Genomic DNA, 19,641 nt, shown 5'->3' with positions numbered 1-19,641 from the left:
CACTCATAAATGAAATGATTCATGGAAGTAAAAGAGAAAAGCCTGCAGTAGCTGAGTGAGTTAAGGCATTACCTTAGCAACCTCATGTCTACAGTAACGCCATTTTGAATTTACCCTGGGTATGCTGACTTTTATTTTGTGGCAGCCCTATTAAATGAGAACTCAACCTTCCTACTTCTATTTTATAGGTACCGATCACTCAATCATGTTCCTCAATTTATATCAGATAAATTAGCCATGCTCTTTTCATGAAATTGGGTGTAAATGATTTCTGGTGTGTACAATAATTTTTAATATAAGGAATTAATAACATATGAAGATTGAAAAAACATAGTATATCAGGGTTCTAGGTCAGGTATAAAACGAGCATTTGAGATCTCATTGACCAAACGTGATCTAGTCCGATCAAATGATAGTCCACAGTAGAATGTTCTGGTGTAATTGTTTTTAGTGCCTTTACTTAATATTCTTTGGGGCTCTTATACTTTTATTGTACAATTTGTAATTTTAATGCAATAGTGAAATCCAATCTTCTTTTACTGGCACAACAGGCACGTGAAGCTGCCCTTGGCTAGCTCAGTCGCAAAGCAACAATCTAGACCAACAGTTGCCAACTGTTTTTCTCTATCTTCTGAAAAGGTAACTGGGATCCTCAGTTGTCGCAGATCCCGCCATACAGCATCCCTCGATCGGCCCTTCGGCCTACAACGTTGCCGCACACCATCCGGAATGTAACTGCTCATCCTCATTGGATGGCCAAGCCATTTAAGCCTCTGTAACCTTATGTACAAGGATATGCTACATTCCTTATAGAGCCCAAAAACGCTCACCATTTTTCCTTCTTCGCCAATTACCATTCTCGCATACGGGCCCTAAGATTTTCCTTAGAATTACTCTTTCAAACCTATCAAGCAGGTTAATGCTTTTATTGCTCAGGGTCCAAGTTTCTCCACCGTATGCGATGACTGGCCTTAACGGCATTTTGTACAGGATGAACTTGGTAGTACGGCCAACAAGTTTGCTTTTGATTAGCCTTACAATGGAGAAATAGGCTCTATTTCCAGCAGTAATTCTGCTTTTAACTTCTTCTTCTTCATCCTGGTTCTCATTGACAATAGAGCCAAGGTTAGAAAAACTTCTTACCACTTCGAAATTATAGGGGCCCATTACAAGGCAACTCTGCCTCTGGTCCAGAGGCTTCTTACCCAACAGCATGATCTTGGTTTTTCCCCATTAATATGCAGGCCCATCCTTTTTGCTTTGACATCCATCGCTTCAAAAGCATTACTAATGCTCTGCACGGATCTACAGATGATGACAACGTAGTCTGCATAGGCCAGAACTAAGGTCATCTTTGTGAATACTGTTCCTTCCTGATTTATTCCTGCTCTATTTATGATTGCTTGTAGAGCGATATTAAACAAAAGAGGAGCTATTGGGTCACCCTGTCTTAGGCCACATTCCACTTCAAAAGACTCTGATAATCCACAAGATTTTACTTTACAGGTTGCGCTCACCATTGTGCATTTTACTAATTGGGTGAGTTTACTAGGAACCCCAGTTCATGTATAGCCACTAAGAGCTCACTCCTTACGATTGTATCGTAGGCAACCCGAAAATCAATGAACAGCATCCAAGTTGTTTGCTGATATTCCTTCATCTTCTCAGAGATTTGTATCAGGGCGAAGATTTGATCAATAGTAGACCCATTGGGCCGGAACCCACTTTGATAATCATCCAGTTTCTGTTCAACATATGGAAGGAGCCTATTGTACAGGGATATGGAAAAAATTTTATATGCAGAGTTAAGCAAACTGATCCCTCGATAGTTGCTGCATATCATTGACTCTCTTTTCTTCTTGTATATAGGCACTACCCCAGCCTCATTCCACTCCTTGGGTATGGTCTCCTCTTCCCATATCTGAACTATCAGGTCCTGTAGTTCCCTGGCGACTTCGTGATGCCCTGCTTTAAACTATTCTGCTGGGAGTCCATCATTACCTGGTGATTTATCATTTTTGAGTTTAGTTTAAATAAGATGTCTTCGATGTACTCTACATCGGGTAGAATGGCTTCCAAATCTTCATCATTATTACCCACTGGTGATTGTACACTGTCTTCCAGACAATCCTCTGCTTCTCTCGGGTTCAATAAGCTCTTGAAATATTGCCGCTACCTTTCTTGCACTTCTTCTTCTAGCATTAGTATGTTGCCGTGGTCATCTTTGATCAGGTTGGCTCTCCTGATCGGTCCACACTTAACACTATTCACCATTTTGTAGAACTTGTGGGACTCATTTCTACTTCCTGAGTTTTCAATTCCCTCAATCTGCTTCCTTAATGCTTCCCTCTTCTTGCTTCTAACTAATCTCTTCGTGTGCATCCTGACATCTTTGTACTTCTTGTAACTGAGCCATATCTTTCAACTAATCCACATTAATCTTTTTTAATTCCGCTTCTGGATTGCCTGTACACATTCTTCGTCAAACCAATAGTTACGAGGATGTCTTGTTTTTTCTCCAAACACTTCTTTAGCAGTCTGGGCCAATCCTACTTTGATACACCTCCACCTGCTTTCACTTGTCGCCGTAGCTTCACCAACTGTTCCACTTACAACTATCTCATGAAACTTCTCAGAAAACTTAGTTTCCATTCCTTCTGTCTTTAGGCCTTCTGTGGCCACTGCTCGTACCGGATTTATTGTTTCTTTGCAGTAAATTTTATTCTTTGGTGGAGTTTCATCATAATGAGGTAATGTGTTAACACCATATCCTCTATACGATCTTATATCATTTATACAATTAAAGTTTTTGGAGGATACCAGCACGTGATCAATTTGACTAGCTGAGGTGCCATCCAGAGAGTGTCATGTTTCTTTATGGACATTTTTATGAGGGAACATAGTGCTTATAGTGCAAAGCTTACCATTTTGTACCCACTGTCATTAGTTCTACGGTTTAAGCTATGAACTCGTATGGTAGGTCTCAGCTCCTTTTCCTTACCAACCTGTACATTAAAGTCTCCCAACACGATTTTCATATTGTAACTGGGACAAGTACTATATGCATCTTCCAATTGTTCATAAAAGATATCTTTCTCCTCTTCATCATTCTCTTCTCTAGGGCCATGAACACATATAAACTAATGTTCCGGAAATGGCCCCTAATGCGTAATTTGCATAGCCTTTCATTAATTGGTTGGAAATCGAGGATTAAGGATTTTATTCAATTCGCGACCATAAATGCAACTCCAAATTCATGCCTATTTTCGCTTCCACTATATAGCGTTATGAAATTCTTGCTCTTTATAGCACCTTTTCCAGTCCATCTCATCTCCTGTATTGCCAAGATGTCCAGAGAGGCCTTCTGTAACACATCAGTAAGCTCTTTAAGAGCTACAGCTCTCTATAAAGTACGTACGTTCCAGGTCCCCATTTTATATGTCCGTTTCTGAGGTCCATGTGATTGCCATGTATCAATCCTACATCTGAGGCTTTGTTGAGTGTTCTCTACAATATGATTTTTACGATTTATGGGGAGTCGGCCCATGAATTAACCCTTCTCCTTTATCCAGGCTTGGGACTGGCAATGCCCCAAGCGTAGCTATTTCCAATGGTGCTCAAAAATGGATTGAAATGAAAAGTTCTATTGCAATTGTTTTTTAGTGCCTTACTTTATGTTTTTCGGGTACTGAATAGAAGCTGAAGATTTCCATAAAAATGTTTATTGAAATTATTGGTAAAATATTCATTGAAACTTCCATTATAAAAAATGACCCAGTCCGCAAAATTCATATCATTAAAAAAATTAGAATTATTTTATCATAAATACCTAAGAATTATTAATAATAATAAATAATTATTCGTTAAAAAAAAAAAATTTACCACTACAAACCCAATAGGGGTTAGGAGTTCTGTACATTATAGGGAAGTTCTGCTTCGACACCTACGGTTGTGCCAAGATACACTATAGTCAAGATAATGCTCAACTGCTATGTTTTATGGCTAATATATCAGAATAAATAATAATCTGCTACAGCCAGACTCCAACTTGGGCCCTCTTCTCTTTCACTTCCATTTATATAAAAAAAATATATATACATTTTTTTTTTGCGAAATTTTGCAGTTTCATGCACCTCTACATCTCTTATAAATTCAGGTAAAAGATTGAAAATTTGAATGTGAATTGAGTTAGTTGATGTTGAGGGGTATCTATTTTTCTCTCCCTCTTCCAACCCCTTCCCCATTTATTTCAAGATTTTTCAGCATCAATGGAACAATTAAATAATTATTCATTTTTTTCTCCAAACAAAAATTAACAAGAAACAAGAAATAAATAAGTGATGGAGATGAGCACCTCATCCTTTTTTTTTATAGTTTACAATACATTATGACAAGTTACGATACTTCATCTCTTTTTACCCTAAAGCTTCATTACCATATTTTTTATTCAATAGACCAATCAGAACGCTCTATAATTTGACTATTTCATTAAAATAAATTGAATAATTCAAAAATTTACTATTTTTTGATGACAAATAAATTTTATGAATATATATTATTGATCAATAATCTCCTTTAAATAATGTTTTATTGTTATAATATATACATGGTTTAGAATCCAGCCTTGCTTGGGATGTTTTAGTAAATTGTATTTTAATTTGAAAATATAAGTATGGAATCATATTCATATAAATAAGTAATAACATTAAGCATTTCAGAACCACAAATATTGTATTTATATTACTTAATAGATATCAGGTCTGTTATGTAATAATAGTAGACATCAAGTAGACTAAAGGATCCTCATAAGGACCATATCGTTAAATGAAGACAATTTTCAGCACTAAAAATATGATTGGGTAATAAGAAATATGGTCATGGAGCTATAGAGTAGAAAGGGATAAAGAATTGTAATTAGTCAAGATGTAATGTAAATTTTTTTTTCAAGGAAAGACCAGGCGAATATCATTATTTTCACACACCCCTTTTCTCCTTTCTTTCTTCCCACCTCTTCCTCATTTTTTCCGATTGTTCCTTCCTACTTTCTTTGGTTCACAAGACACCCTTTCTCGCACCTCTCTTCTCCACAAGGATCTCAATTTCTTTTAGTCATCTCCCATAGTCATCCCTATAGAAACAATCTTGGTCTGTTATGTAATGTGAATTATAATAAAAAATAAAAAAAAGGATGAGCCACTAATCTTCAGCATTTATTTCTTGTTCTTATTTATTCTTATTCCCCATTAATTTTTGTTAGTAAAAAAGGGTGAATAATGATTTAATTGTTCCATTGATGCTGAAAAATCTTAAAATAAATGGAAGAGGGAAAGAAAAATTGAAAAAAAAAAAGTACTTCTTTAACAACGACTCAAAGCATATTCAAATTTGCAATCTTCAACTTGTTCATTCAATTTTTTTTTTTAGCACTTTAAAAAACTCCACTTATTGAAACTAAGAAAAAAAAAAAAATTCTCCCAGTTAAATCCTTCTAGATGGTTTTAAAGATTTAAATAACTGTCAGTAATTCTGGAACATTTTTACTTATCAAAACAATATTTGGGAAATGGTAAAGGTTCTTAAAATACAAGCTTTTCTTTAAACAGGGAGTTTCTATATGATTTAGAACCTAAGTTATCCGCAAAATCCATCAATTATGTATTTATTTTGTCACTATACTTTTTTAATTAAAAAACTTTTTTTTAGATTTATTTAATAGATAAATATAAATTTAATATCAACATTTGTATTTCTCCTTTAATATAATAAGAAAAAAAATCAACTTAAAATAAAGTAGTTTAACTGTGTTTATTTCAACACTTAAGGTCCATTGGACACACTGTGCACACCCCTGAATTTATCCATTTGAAAGCTCTCAGATCTCCCTTATTGCAACATTTTTCATCCGTAGACAGCAAATAGGGAAATGAATGTGTTAAAATTAAAGTAAGTTTTGTATGAAATGAGTGATTTACAAGTAACCTTGGAAACATTAAATGGTATAACAAAAAAATATGTAATATGAAAGATTAACAATACATTACATGACATAATGTTGAATCCATGTTTAACAAACAGTACTGATATAATTCATCACAAGCCCTTATAACACTTTCAACAACATAGAAACTGTATCGATCTCCTCTTTCTGAAAATAAACATAAAAATATATATATATATTTACGACTATAGAAAAACAGAGTTAATAATATAAATTACACAAAAAGAAATCAAAACCAAATTGAAGTTTCAATTGATTTCTTTAGTCAGGTACAAGTATTTATTCAAACATTGACACTATTGCCTAATTAAGACCAGTCCTTTACTTTTACTATGACTTGTCTCATTTATGTGAAATGGACTTCTCCTTATAGATATTCAAATGCTTGATCTCATTTGCTTTGTGCCACAGTACAGTTCTTATTTGACCAATCAAATCCAACTTAAAAGTAAGAAATGGTTTAAAAATTTACAGCCATCCCAAAATGCCGAACTAACCAAGCTATTTCATAAACCATTGCAGTTCAGTGATTTGCAAACTTCATTACAGAATGTTACATATAATTAGAATTGGTCAATGTATGTTCCGATCTTAAGGAGATAATGCTAAAAATAATTAAAGTAAATATTGTCTTCCTCACCAACCTTTCCCAATTAAACAGTTTGTCTCATCTTACCTTGAAATAATCTACTTCTAAAGAGTAGAACAGAATTAAAAAGAGATTACTTATATTGAGCTTCATTATAACTCACTTTAAAATGGGGAATCTCTTTATGATTTTTATTTATATAAACTAAATGATTTCATAGTAAGAAAGATCATACATAAGGGCAGGACCAACAATTCTGGATTTTTATATTGAAAGTATGTATGTTTAAGATGTCTAGTAATACCTGTACAAAAAGATCATTCCCTTTAAACTACTACACTACAACTAACTATACTACCTAAATTCTGCTTAATAACTCCCTTATAAGTTCACATTGCAAAGGAATTTATCTTGGAATAAAATTTAAAAGGAAATTATGTTTTCTTTTCCTTACTATTATGATTTTTTTTTTTTTTTTAAGTGGAACATAAATATCATGTTTGCTTTAATTATTTTTGGTGTTATTTGTTTTAGATTGCAGCGCACATCTTTAAAAATAAATGTTTTAAAAATATAAGACCATATGAAAGGGTGGGAGTGCTGGGTCCACATCAATTCCTCGTTTTAGCAAGAATTATTAATTTTTTTAGAGTTATTATTTTTTTAAATACTGATCTATTCCTTATAGATAAATGTTTTCAATCGGACCATGAAATGACTTCTGGGAGGTCATAGCAGACAGGAGGAAAATTTTAACTCGCCATTGCTACTTACTTGTTTTTAGTATTACATCTTCATTATAATTACATTTGTAAGCATGAATGAAATTATGAACAAATGGAGAAACACAAACGTCTGATTAATCATACATTATTCTCTAGTGCATCGTAAATTTTCCAAAATAAATAAATGTTCCTTAAATGACTCATAAAAATAATTAATATGATGATCAATAAATCTTATCTCTAAATTCAGAAATTAGTAAACAAGTTCTTTTGTGCTAAATATCAATATTTTAGAAGTTACACCATAACTTACTTTTAATCAAAATAAACATGTAGAAGCTGGCCACCCATATTCTGTAATACCAGTTAGAGACTGGGTTCAATAAGTATCTACAGACCTTAATTTTGTTACCTATTTGGAATTTTCACTTGTTAACTATCAAGAAAGATGTAAATTAGCCTGGTTAATGGGGCAGATTCAATGAGGATAAAATATGTTGGATTAATGCCAAAAATTGTATGGACAGCTACATCGGCAATGATTTTAAAGCCTCTGATAGAAAGCTGGATTATTAATTATTAAAGGTTCAATTGCTTTTTTAAAAATAAATACTAACATATATGTCTATCTACACAAACATAAATAAAGAATTTTTAAGGAAAATAAAGATAAGACATGTTTTGAAAGGAATGACAATAAATATTTATTTCTCAGAGTAGTCAGAAAATAGAAACATTATTCAGAAATCATCTGACTAAAAAAAAATCACCATAATACAATGTAAATTCATTAACCTACCTTTATTCTTTATGCTACCTTTCATATCAACAACTTCCAAAGGCTGGTCAGATAAATTAGTTTCAGACATTTTTATGTTCCTGTAAATGAACAAACCAGTAATATTTATAGTTCATAAATGGTTTAGATCATAACGATATTAATAATAACCACAAACTAACAAGCTAGAATTAATTTTTAAAATAGAGGTATAAAATGACCATACTCTAAAAAATAACTTTTTAAACTAAATTAAGTAGTTACAAGGAAGATTGGACAAAACAATATGAATACCCAAGAAAAATACTACTTTATTGATACACAATCATTTAAAAATCATATTCATATATATTAAGATCAGTAGATATTAGTAGGAAAAATCTTAAAGACAAGGAGAGCATTTAATACTTTCAACAATAAATATATATCTATATTTACATAACTACGAGATTACAGAGGAAACAAATTTATGCCTATAATTAAAAAACTATAATATTCAAAAAGCCAAAAGCTAATTTTAAAACTAATAGGTTTAGTTTTAAAATAAGATGAATGTTTTACAATGGTATAAGAATGAGAAAGCAACTTATTCAGATGCAAAACTAATTCTGCATCTCAATATTATCAAATATGAGAAATAAAATTAAAACATGGGAATTTCAAAAACATTATCACTAAAAAAAATAGACTTACAATCAGTGTGATAAGCTGTTAACATTTTAAAAACCTAGGCAAGTATCAAAGATAACTTGATTTATGATAATGATAAGGGGGAACTATTTACTATTACAGATTATAAGCTTTAACTAAAAACTTAATAGCTATCCAGTTCATGAAAACAGTACCTTTATGTAAACACATAAATTTAATTTAACAAGCATCAAAATAATAATAAATGTATTTCATTCAAATCGCACCTAAAATAATACAATGCTAAATCATCTGTTAATCATGATTTGTTCGATCACACATTAATTAATTTATTAAATCTTAAGATCAATTAAGGTGAACGATTTGTTTATGGTTAATTGGACATCAAATGGTGTATCAACACATAATAGAGGCCGCCACTTACAGTTTTGAGTTGACTTAAAACCTAACAAAGAGAAATATATTGTATTAAGAACTTTATAATTTCGAAAACTTATATTTCTCTATCAATTATTATTTAAATTATTACTATCATTTATATATCCAGCCAAACTCAGATTTAATAAACTAAGTTGACTGTAAACAAAGTAATCTTTATTAATATTTCTTAATAATAACTCGATAGATAATTTTTAATTCATCCTATCTCTTTACTTATATCTAAATGCAATAAACACCCAAAGAATCTCTTCGATTCCAAATTTAATAAGCCACCAACAGAAATAATATTTCCTGAAATTCCATTACACCCTATTTAAACTGACTGTCCATACATGCATGGTTATTCTGAAATCATTCAATATTCCCCATTAATTTCTACAAGTGAAGAAAATAAGAAAACCATACAACCTAATTCAGAGTAAAATTTATAAAGTTATTTATATCGTGAACTATAAGCCCTATATGGACAGAAGGAGCTTTGGGGCTCCACTAAACCTTCGAATTCCTCTCGTATCCAAAAATACAACTTCGATCAAATTAACTTAATGTGTTTTATGTAAATGCAGTTGTAAACAGCAATAAATAAATTTTTTAAAAATTTATATTCTGCGATGTAGGGTCATGGTTTGACGTCTTGGAGCTGATTTCTCACAATTTGAGAAGTGTTTTTTTCACCTTATTATGATTCAATGTGTTAGGTCGTTTCACGATCACTTATTTCTGTATTTTCGGGTGTCTTTTGAACGATTTCACGTGATTTACCCACTGTGACCGTGCGTTTTCTTTCCTTATGTTTTTTAATGACCTGTTTTAGTATCAGTCAAAAGGACTTACGTATCGCCTATTGAAATGTTTTATGTTTATACCATCGGGGAGCCCTAATTGATTCTCGAGCAAATTGACAACTATTGTATCAACAACAGCGATTTGCGATGGATCAGCGATACAGGAAATACGCTGACTTGGAAGAGTACTCTTGAGAATATATGCCACACCCTATAGTACAGCTGCCACGAAACCCATCATACTATAAGTCCAGGATTCATAGTCAGAGGAAGTGCCAGTCAACTAGTAACTAAGTTCATCAATATCTCTCTCCACTTATGTTAAATTCGCCTTGAGGGGAAATTCTTCAACATCCTGATTATTAACTGTCACATACAGAGGTGTCGTCTAATGACAAGAAGGACAAATTTTCTTTTGTCCAAAAGGACAAAGATAAAAAGTTTCTTTTCAAAGAAAGACAAAGATCTCGCTACAGCATTCACGGGTTATCCCATAAATTCAGTGATTCATTTGGAGGAATGAATTACGGAATTCTAAGGAGCTTTTGAGGGTTGAGATCGTTTTTCGGGATATTTGGGAAATATGGCTATTCCGTATTAATTATTGATCGCAGGTGACTCCTATTTTTTAAAAACTTAATAGGTACATTCTTGAGCTATAGTAATGTACAGTAAGGAAGGGTTTCAAATGGATGAGAATGGCCTTGGTTTTTGCCAGATTCAGACAATCCATTTTCCGAAGCCCAGCGGTAAATACTGTCAATGTCTTCCTGGAGCTAATGATGGAAGGGTATTACGAAACTGTACTTCCAAACATTAGTATGGAAGATATTGGAGTTAGTACAAGAATCACAGTCCTCCATAGAGGACTTATACAGCCCTAGAGTAGGAATATCAAGATTCATTTCTCAGGGCCATTGCGAAATAAATATTAACTGGCCCAGGTGGTAATCGATTCCGCAATCTTCTAATCCCAGCACTCATGTTCTCACGTCCCACCTTGCTCAGTTAATAGGTCTTCTTAAGATTCACATTATTGTACATAGAGACACATCAAAAAATGATGATAACCGTGATTTTTCTTTTTTTATATAAGAGTTGGTTACAAATACTACGTTTGAAAACTTTAATTTAACTGTTTACAAAGTTAAGTATTGTAATTTATCATATTAAGCAAATAAATTGTGAGTTTTTCGCATTTATAACATAACTAACATTTGACATTTAAACGTTTTTATTACTTAGTTACTGTTTAAAAAAGTCAATAAAAGAGCAATGGCCGGTGTATGAATAGTAAATTGCAATATAATTAAAATTTACACTACTATCTGATTGTAATTTCCCTTCGTACATTTGTTTTCCTTTAACCGTGAGTATATTCAATAGAGAAAAGTATTGAGATGTCATATCGAAAAAAAAATGTATATATAATAATACCTCTCAAAAATGACCTTGCTTATGATGGTTTTGTGGTTCACTTTTTGGGCATGGAGAGAGAGTGTGATAAGAGGCAAGCACTATAGTATCCTCTAACAGTAGATCTGAACATCTCATCTTCTACTTTTTGCACTACACTGGTTTTCTCATTCTTCCTGATACCTCTTGCAATTTACGCTCTTTGTGTCTAGACTCATCCCTGACCTCGTAAGTTTCCACATTATCTATCACTCTCAGCGCTCATCCACCCGCTTGTACTCCTTTTTAGCAGTTATGTGGGACCATTTGTATCTTAGAAATAGAATAAATGAAGAAACACTTTTTCTCTCCACCATATCAGGAGACTCATACTCTCCGTTTCTCATGCTTTATAAACTTCTTGCAGTGTCTTAAAACCATAGCCTTAGCTTACCGATCGTTAGTGGTTTATCATGCTCAACCCTCTAATATTGCCCTTTATCTTTTGTCGACTTATCCTTATACAGCCCTATTCTTTACGTTGTCTAAGGTATCTGAAAGGTATCGCACAGTTTATTTTACACACAATTGTCGGCAGATAGAAACATGTAGTTATTGGAGTTAGTTATATTGTGTATATTAAAAATTATTTATAGATATTGAGGCTGTAAATGAAAACTTTGTTTTAGTATAATTAATTGTTCTTACATTTCATATTTGTTCCCTTATTGTTTTTTTTTCAGTGTCTTCTTTCTGCCCTCTTTGGCATTGCCTTGACACTTCCTCAAATAAATGGCGGCAGTTGTCTTAAGGTTTTGTCAGAACTTGGAATGTTATATGTTTTGAATTTCTCTTAGACAATTTTGTCTTGATAATTCTTAAAAAAAATCTAATTTGTACAATTGCTTAAGGGATTTTTTCCTGGGGGTATTAGTTGAACATTTTTATAGTTGAATATGGCGATATTCTGATATTAGATAACTTGCGATTAGATAGTTTCATTCAAATGACATTAGTTATCACATTTCGTAATATTTTTAGTATGTGTCGTACGATTTTTATTGAAAACTTTATTATTTGAATATGATTAGACCTTAGTATGATTTACTTATTGATTCTGGACTAGTGTAAATAATTCAGGACTGTCTTTAACTAATGTGATATTGCCATAAAATATTTGTTTTACATTGTACAGAGTACTTCCTTGCCGTTTTTGAACTAGAATTATTTGGAGTAATCTAGAAACTTCTTGTCCTTTTGAGTTGTTAAGTTTATAAACATTTGTACATTATTGACATTTCATCATTTAGACATTATGCAAAGTGAGAGAAAAGTCAATGTTAGCTTTCTCTGTCAGAGATGTCTCCAGCCTTTGAAACTGGATTCTTCTTTTTCAAGTTTAGGAGAACACGCATTAGCTGAATTATCATGTAAGAAGTTGTTTGATTGGTTTTTAATGTAAATTTTCACTGTGCAACCCTCTAACATTTAAAATATTTTTAGAAAGGTAATATCTGTAGAATTAAATATGATCTTGTATTATATTCTGTACTGGATATCTAAGTTTAAAGCGACAAAACTCAGGAAATCATGTTTGTATTTAAAAAAAAAAAATGATAAGCATTAAAGTACATAATGTAAATGTTGAGTGATTATTTTTTAATCTGTAAGTTGTCCTTTTATCCCCTCCTGGTAGATATTTTATTTTATCTAACATACTATTTCACTGTGACAAAAAAAAAATAATAACGTAATTTATATTTGCTATTACAAATTAAATTGCACTGTTGCTAAAGTGTTAGACTTAATATTTGTCAAACCATATTATAATCTTCGGAATTGATGAAAACCTTGGACATCGAACATTTTTTTTCGAATTTTTCGAGCATTGAAAAATGTTTATTTAGGAAAATTAGCTTGTTTACTAGTTAAAACGTCTATTTATGCATATATATTTAGTATCTGCTTGTATTGAATTCTATAACTTGTTTTCCCCAATTTCATTATTTATGTTTCAACATTTGGATCAAATTGTTGACATGATCTCTGATTTTCATTCAATTTCTAATGAGTTTTAGCTTCTAAAATTCATCTATAATTTTGTTTAAGTTAGAAAATGATCTTCAAATATCTACGTGTATATCACAAATGAGTATGTGTTGTCTAATATGTTTCATGACACAAACTGCTGCGTAGATTGTGGTATAGTTAATAATGGTCTAAAATTGTTGGAAATATTTAATATATAATTGATCTATGTGAAAATGTTAATTATTACATAACTAAATCAATTAAAATTGTATGACCTGTTTATAATTAAGTTGAGTTAGTGGTGTAACTGGTATACCTAATATGTATTTATAAGTTTTCCATGAATAGTTATTTTCAAACAAACTATTGGTGTCAAATTGTTATTTTCTCAATTATGGTTGTTATAAATCATCATTTTGGTTCTGGATAATGAAAATATGTTAAGGGCTGAACTAAACCTAATAAATTTAGTAATTAACTAATTTTATAATTGTAATGGATTATGACACTAATGAACAGTACCTACTGATTTAAGCTTGGAAGTTCGCTGTCCCTGGAATTTTCTGTAGAGAATGAGACAGGGGGATCCTCTGGCTCCTCTTCTATTTAATATAGCATTAGAAGTAGCTATTCGTTTAATCAGAACTAATCCAGGAGGGACTATTTACAATAGACAGTCTCAACATTTAGCATATGCAGATGATGTAGTCATTGTCGCAAGAACCTTAGCAGCATTAAAAGGAACATTCTAGGAATTCGAAGAAGCAGCATATGAATTGGGCCTTGTTGCGAATGAAGACAAGACGGTGTACATGAAAAGCTCAAGAGAGGATAAGGAAGAGAATAGTTAAGTGACGTTCAGAGACCACAGTTTCAGTTCTGTAAACCAGTTTAAGTACCTGGGAAGCCTGGTTACAGATGATATCAAAGTAGAGAGCAAAATAGAGGCCAGGATAGCAGCAGGAAATAAATGTCATTTCTCACTGCAGAAAATACTGAATTTTGAACTCTCTCTAAAAGGATGAGAGTGGTCAATTACAAAACCATCGTAAGGCCAGTAGTGTCTATGGGGGAGAAACATGGCCCTTGACAAGAAAAGCAGAACAGATGTTTAACTCCTGGGAGGGAAAGGTATTGAGAAGGATATGGGGAGGAGTCACGGAGAATGGAGTCTGGAGAAGAAGAAGGAATGAGGAACTGATAAATTTGTACCGGGAACCTAGCATCGTGGCGTTAATAAAAAGTGCAAGATTAAGATGGTTAGGACACGTTGAGAGGATGCCCGATGAAAGGATTCCCAAAAAGATGGTTTATGGCAAACCAGATGGAAAACAGAAAAGAGGATGTCCCTGGATCAGATGGCTGGACAATGTGGAGGAGGATTTGATGCTCTTGAAGGTTGGCAGATGGAAGGAGAAAGCAAGAGACCGTGTAGACTGGTTGGCCATTGTGGAGGAGGCCTGGGTTCTTGCAGGACCGTAGTGCCATAATGATAATAATGGATTATGTTCACTGTTGTGTACATGTTCATCACTGTTGACTTATTTTTATTAGATATGTAGACTTTTCTATTTTATTAGAGATGCCAACATATATTGTTTACCCATATGTGCTGAACACACCCTGATGATGGCCCACATGTTTGGGTCAAAACTTCAGCATGCCTAATAGAAAGAATCTAGATCCCAATTATTTTCTTAAATAATTTTATAAATATTCAAACGGTTAATTTGATTGAGTTTTCTTTGTGCCTTTTGTTTGCAAAACAAGCTCCAACAGCAGGATTCATTTATACAGACTGCTACAAGTTATTATAGGATCGACCTCCAAGGTAAAGGATCCGTTGAGGATTTGTTTGTTAACTGTGATTTAATTAAAGGAGTAATAATAAGTAGAAATTTTGAATTTCCTGCCATGAGCTTTTTTTGTATATTAGGAATTCATTAGTTTTTAATTTTCCATTGGATTAACTATTATCATAAAATTAAAATAGTCCATTTCTGATTCCCAAATTTTATATTAACCTCCAGTTTATGTAATATTTTGTGGATTTTACTCCAGTTATTATTATGGAAAAATAATAGTAATTTTATTGTTTTTGTCCTTATGTTCAGTGCCTGTGACTATATCACCTGAAGTTGACTTAGAAGCAGCTGTAATTGATCATTTTGTCCCACCCTTTCAATTGGATGACTCGGGAAATGGTATAAATGGGTTTACTCTCTTAGGAACTCAAAGAGAACCTGGCGATTTAAGTCATTTCATGAAGGTATGGCTTATCTTGAATTTATATTGATGTTGTATATTTTAATTTAAATGTATTACATACTTCAGTAGAAATATTGTTCAATGGTTACATTGTTATACTACTGTTTTTCAAACAGTTCTTTTTATCTTTTTCCAAAACTTGTTATTTTTGAGAAACATTATTCCCCCTGTCTCCAAGATCAGGTTATCAATAGGTAAGTAGAGATTAGGTGTTATTTTATTTTTTGCATCTGGAAAGTCAATTTCTAAATCAGTTTCTAAAAAGTTAATTCTCCATAGTGCGAATTCCAGGTCAGTTAGATCAGTTTTTAGCCTTTTTGAATCTGTACCTTTCTTTAAGTACCCAAACAATTTTATTTTACTCCTTTCTCTACCACCTACTTTTTTTATTTCATTCAAACCTATTGACAAGTCTTAGTTTACTGCAGTAGTACTGGGAAAAGAAATTTGATTTAAAAAATGTTTTGATTGCTTTCATTACAAAATTTAATTAAACTTTGAGTAAAGTACTTTTATTATTGTATATTTCAAATATTGCTTATTATCTTAAGTTTGTAAATAGCTTTACTAGAAACGAAGAGAGACTAGAATGCAACTGCGCAATTTATTGAATTGACATAAATGATATCCTGTTTTAACTTGACCATTTGGCATTTCCACTAGCCTGAGCCTGTCTGTAGATCTTCTTTCCTCTGATATTGCTTCCAGGACCCATTTAGCTTTTATATCAATACCCATATCAGACACATAACTAAACTATTTTAGTTGTCACCCCTCTAAAACTTGTTTAACTGGTCTGTCTTATCAAAGAATCTTTTTAGGTATCTCATTTCTATGGCAGTTATCAGTGCTTGTGGAGAACAGTCGAACTGAAGAACAAATAATTTTTTATGATTGTAATTTTCAATTCTTATTTGTTATAATCAAGATTCGACTCATGTTCCTTAAGTCAAGAAAAACAATTTATGTGTATGGATCTTTATTTTTTAATTCCAATCTAAAATTGGCAATAGTTTTAATAGCCCCATATCAAAAAATTTTTTTGTTTCACATTCAATCACCAAATACATTGTTTGGTTTGCTTCTAAATTGATACAAGAATTTCTTAAAGGCATTTAAAGTGATCTGTGTTTGAATTTTTATTTCTTGAGTCAATTTTATTTTTTTCAGAAAACCTTATCAAATTTTAGATTTTTTAATACTACTGTTCAGAAAACTACTTGTATTTTATTCTGATGAAATTAATAGTGATAAAAAAATTGAGCAAAGGGTTTACTATATCCCTTTTTAAAAAGCACTTCTCAACCAAGTTTTAGTTAGATTTAATGATGTTTTTTATCAATTAAATGATAACTATAATCAATCACGGTGATGTAAATATGACTTCTATCATTCCTTATTGGAATTTTTAAAAATTTGTCTGACTTTAGGTGGTTCATTTCTCTTCCCCTAGGTTTATTTCATTCCTTTCTCAATTGGGGAGAGTATTCCAGGTTTAATTGTAACCTCTGACTTATTAGTTCATTGGTCAATTAATGCCATCACACCTAGCTTTATGGCTGTTGATGGCCTTGCGGTAATTATTTTGTGGCATTGATCTAACTTTCATTTAAAAATATTGTATTAAATGTAAACGTTTAATTTTTCTATGTATGTTTTGTTACTTGGAAATTTTATGATAATCACTTCATTTAAAGACAAAAAATTTGTAATTTAGATGTTAATGTCCTTAGATGTTATTGCTTAGAGATTAGTTTACTAAATATTTCTAAATTTTGGATAAATATGCTTTAGAACCTTATTTGTCATGCTATGAATTTTATTTATTTTAATCTTATTTAAATGACCAAACAGTATTACAAAGCCCCATGAAATAAAAAATATTTTATGCTTAATTGTGGGAAGTCGTTTTCATTTTTAAAAAGTTTCATCTACTAAAACTGGCAAGTAAATAATATCTATTTTTTTACTTACCTGTTTATGAAATGCATACAGTATGGGGAAAGAAAGTATTGTAACTATGTGAAATTTTAAATAAGAGTTTTAAATACTCCGTAGTTCACTTTATTCATCAATTCTGCATCTATTTTCTCATTTGCAATTTGTAAATTGGTATTTTGTTTTTAAATGATGAATTGTTTTAAATCTTTTTCTTGATTTTTATTAGGTAACTGCGAGTCTATTTGATACTCTTTCTTCTAACTCAGAAATAGATCATCCTTTATGTGAAGAATGTACTGATATGTTAATTGATTTGATGGACCAACAGTTAAAACTTATGGAAGATGAATGGGATGATTATAAAAATTTCCTTGAGAGGTATATTTGATGATTATTTTTGATATTATCCATAATCTCTTTCAGTATTCTAAAATAATTTATTTATAATTAATTTGTGTTAATTATTTACCTCCACCTAAGTGTGTTCCCTTTATAAATAATTATCCACTGTCAGAGCTTTGGTAGAAACTCAGTTAAAGAGTTGGGAAACTCATCAGGTAAAGCACTTCAAGGCTTACCTAAGATTAGGTGGACGAGGATATTAAGGAGAGAATAAAGCCATAAGGAAGGTGCTAAAACTCTTTCAAGAGTGGATTCCTAAAGAAGAGTGGTATTCTAAAATAATTTATTTATAATTAATTTGTGTTAATTATTTACCTCCACCTAAGTTTGTTCCCTTTATAAATAATCATCCACTGTCAGAGCTTTGGTAGAAACTTGGTCAAAGAGTTGGGAAACTCATCAGATAAAGCACTTCAAGGCTTACCTAAGATTAGGTGGACGAGGATATTAAGGAGAGAATAAAGCCTAAATAAGGTGCTAAAACTCTTGCAAGAGTGGATTCCTAAAGAAGAGTGGTCTGCACTGTCATATTTATTCTTCTTTCCTCCCAGCCACTCCCAGAATACTTCAGCAACCTATACTGCTGCTGAGTGGATCTTTCTTCATTGATCATCGATTTCATGTTTAGTGACCAACAAGATTTAAAAAAATTAAAATAAGCTTCATTATAATCAATGTACTTTTGTTAATGTTTTAAAAGCTTTTCCATTTTGAATAACTGTTAATATCCACAAAATTTATTAATTAAAAAACAAAACATTATCCTCACTGTTTTCATCTTAAATTTTCTTTTCTTTGAAAAATATTTTGATGTTGTTAAAGGAGGTATTTAGTTATCAGAAGGCATGGAAAATAAGTTAAATAATGCAGAATGTTATGTTTAAGCTCCATTCCTTTTTTTTATTACTTATACTTCATGCTGATAATTATTCGGCATTTTGTGTAATTATTGAGGTAAGCAGTGATTGATGTGCTAACTTTTCTAACTAAAGAGGAAAATAAATTATATGGATCATTTCATAGTTAGAGGTTATTTCGAATATCAGTTTTTTGAGAGAAAACAACAAAATCCTAATTTTGAATTTTCGGTTTGTTACCAGATATTGTATGGTGGGCATAAATAAGTCAAAATATGCCATTTCATTGATGAATTGTCCTTTAAGCTTGAAACTTGACTCATAAATACTATAAATAACACTATTCTCTCAATGTTTTATAAAGTAATATTTCATGATAAACAAAACAGTTAATTATAATTATTGATATTAATGTAATAATAATAAGGATAAGAAAAACAAACAGTTAACAATTAATATTGAGGATTAAACTAAAAGAAATATACATTTTTTTATTATTTTCTGAACTAGTCTATCTGATTACTTCACTATAGCAATTTCCACACTGTGCATTTTTCTTATATGTGTTATCACATGTGTTAAGCTATGTCCGCACTGCGATTGTTGCGTACATTAAGCTGTGTCAACACTGTTCATTTGTTGCACTACGTCCACTCTATGCATTCGTCATATGTGTTCAGTTATCTCCATGGTGTGTCTTTTTTTCTTGACTGTGATGCATGAAGAGAGGGGTTTTACTCTTTTTAATGAATGAAGTATTGAAGTATAAAACAATAACCT

General features: G+C 31.7%; 2 protein-coding genes across 6 annotated transcripts in view; one reads left to right on the top strand and one right to left on the bottom strand.

Moving 5' to 3' along the window:
- ssp3 (short spindle 3) overlaps positions 1-9,166 on the bottom strand; it is a 78,124-nt gene extending 68,958 nt beyond the window's left edge. The window contains exons 1-3 of one of the 3 annotated variants that reach the window (XM_014418127.3): positions 8,784-9,166; positions 8,112-8,191; positions 6,042-6,145 (exon numbers count right to left, since the gene is read on the bottom strand). In XM_014418127.3, the coding sequence (XP_014273613.1) occupies positions 6,042-6,145; positions 8,112-8,181 (174 nt within the window). In that variant the 5' untranslated portion in view covers positions 8,182-8,191; positions 8,784-9,166. The remainder of the gene's footprint in view (positions 1-6,041; positions 6,146-8,111; positions 8,192-8,783) is intronic. The other 2 variants (XM_014418128.3, XM_014418129.3) reach the window with 2 other exon arrangements.
- Positions 9,167-12,137: 2,971 nt separating this feature from the next.
- The window catches only part of Atg6 (Beclin-1-like Atg6), an 18,441-nt gene continuing 10,937 nt past the window's right edge, over positions 12,138-19,641 (top strand). For all 3 annotated transcript variants that reach the window (XM_014418119.2, XM_014418115.3, XM_014418117.2), the window contains exons 1-3: positions 12,138-12,792; positions 15,508-15,662; positions 17,829-17,980. In XM_014418119.2, the coding sequence (XP_014273605.1) occupies positions 12,678-12,792; positions 15,508-15,662; positions 17,829-17,980 (422 nt within the window). In that variant the 5' untranslated portion in view covers positions 12,138-12,677. The remainder of the gene's footprint in view (positions 12,793-15,507; positions 15,663-17,828; positions 17,981-19,641) is intronic.

Source organism: Halyomorpha halys, unplaced genomic scaffold (genome assembly GCF_000696795.3).
Source record: "Halyomorpha halys isolate HHAL.00 unplaced genomic scaffold, Hhal_1.1 Scaffold179.1, whole genome shotgun sequence".
In the NCBI taxonomy this organism is placed as follows: Eukaryota; Metazoa; Arthropoda; class Insecta; order Hemiptera; family Pentatomidae; genus Halyomorpha; species Halyomorpha halys.
This window is presented reverse-complemented; position numbering and strand designations above follow the sequence as displayed.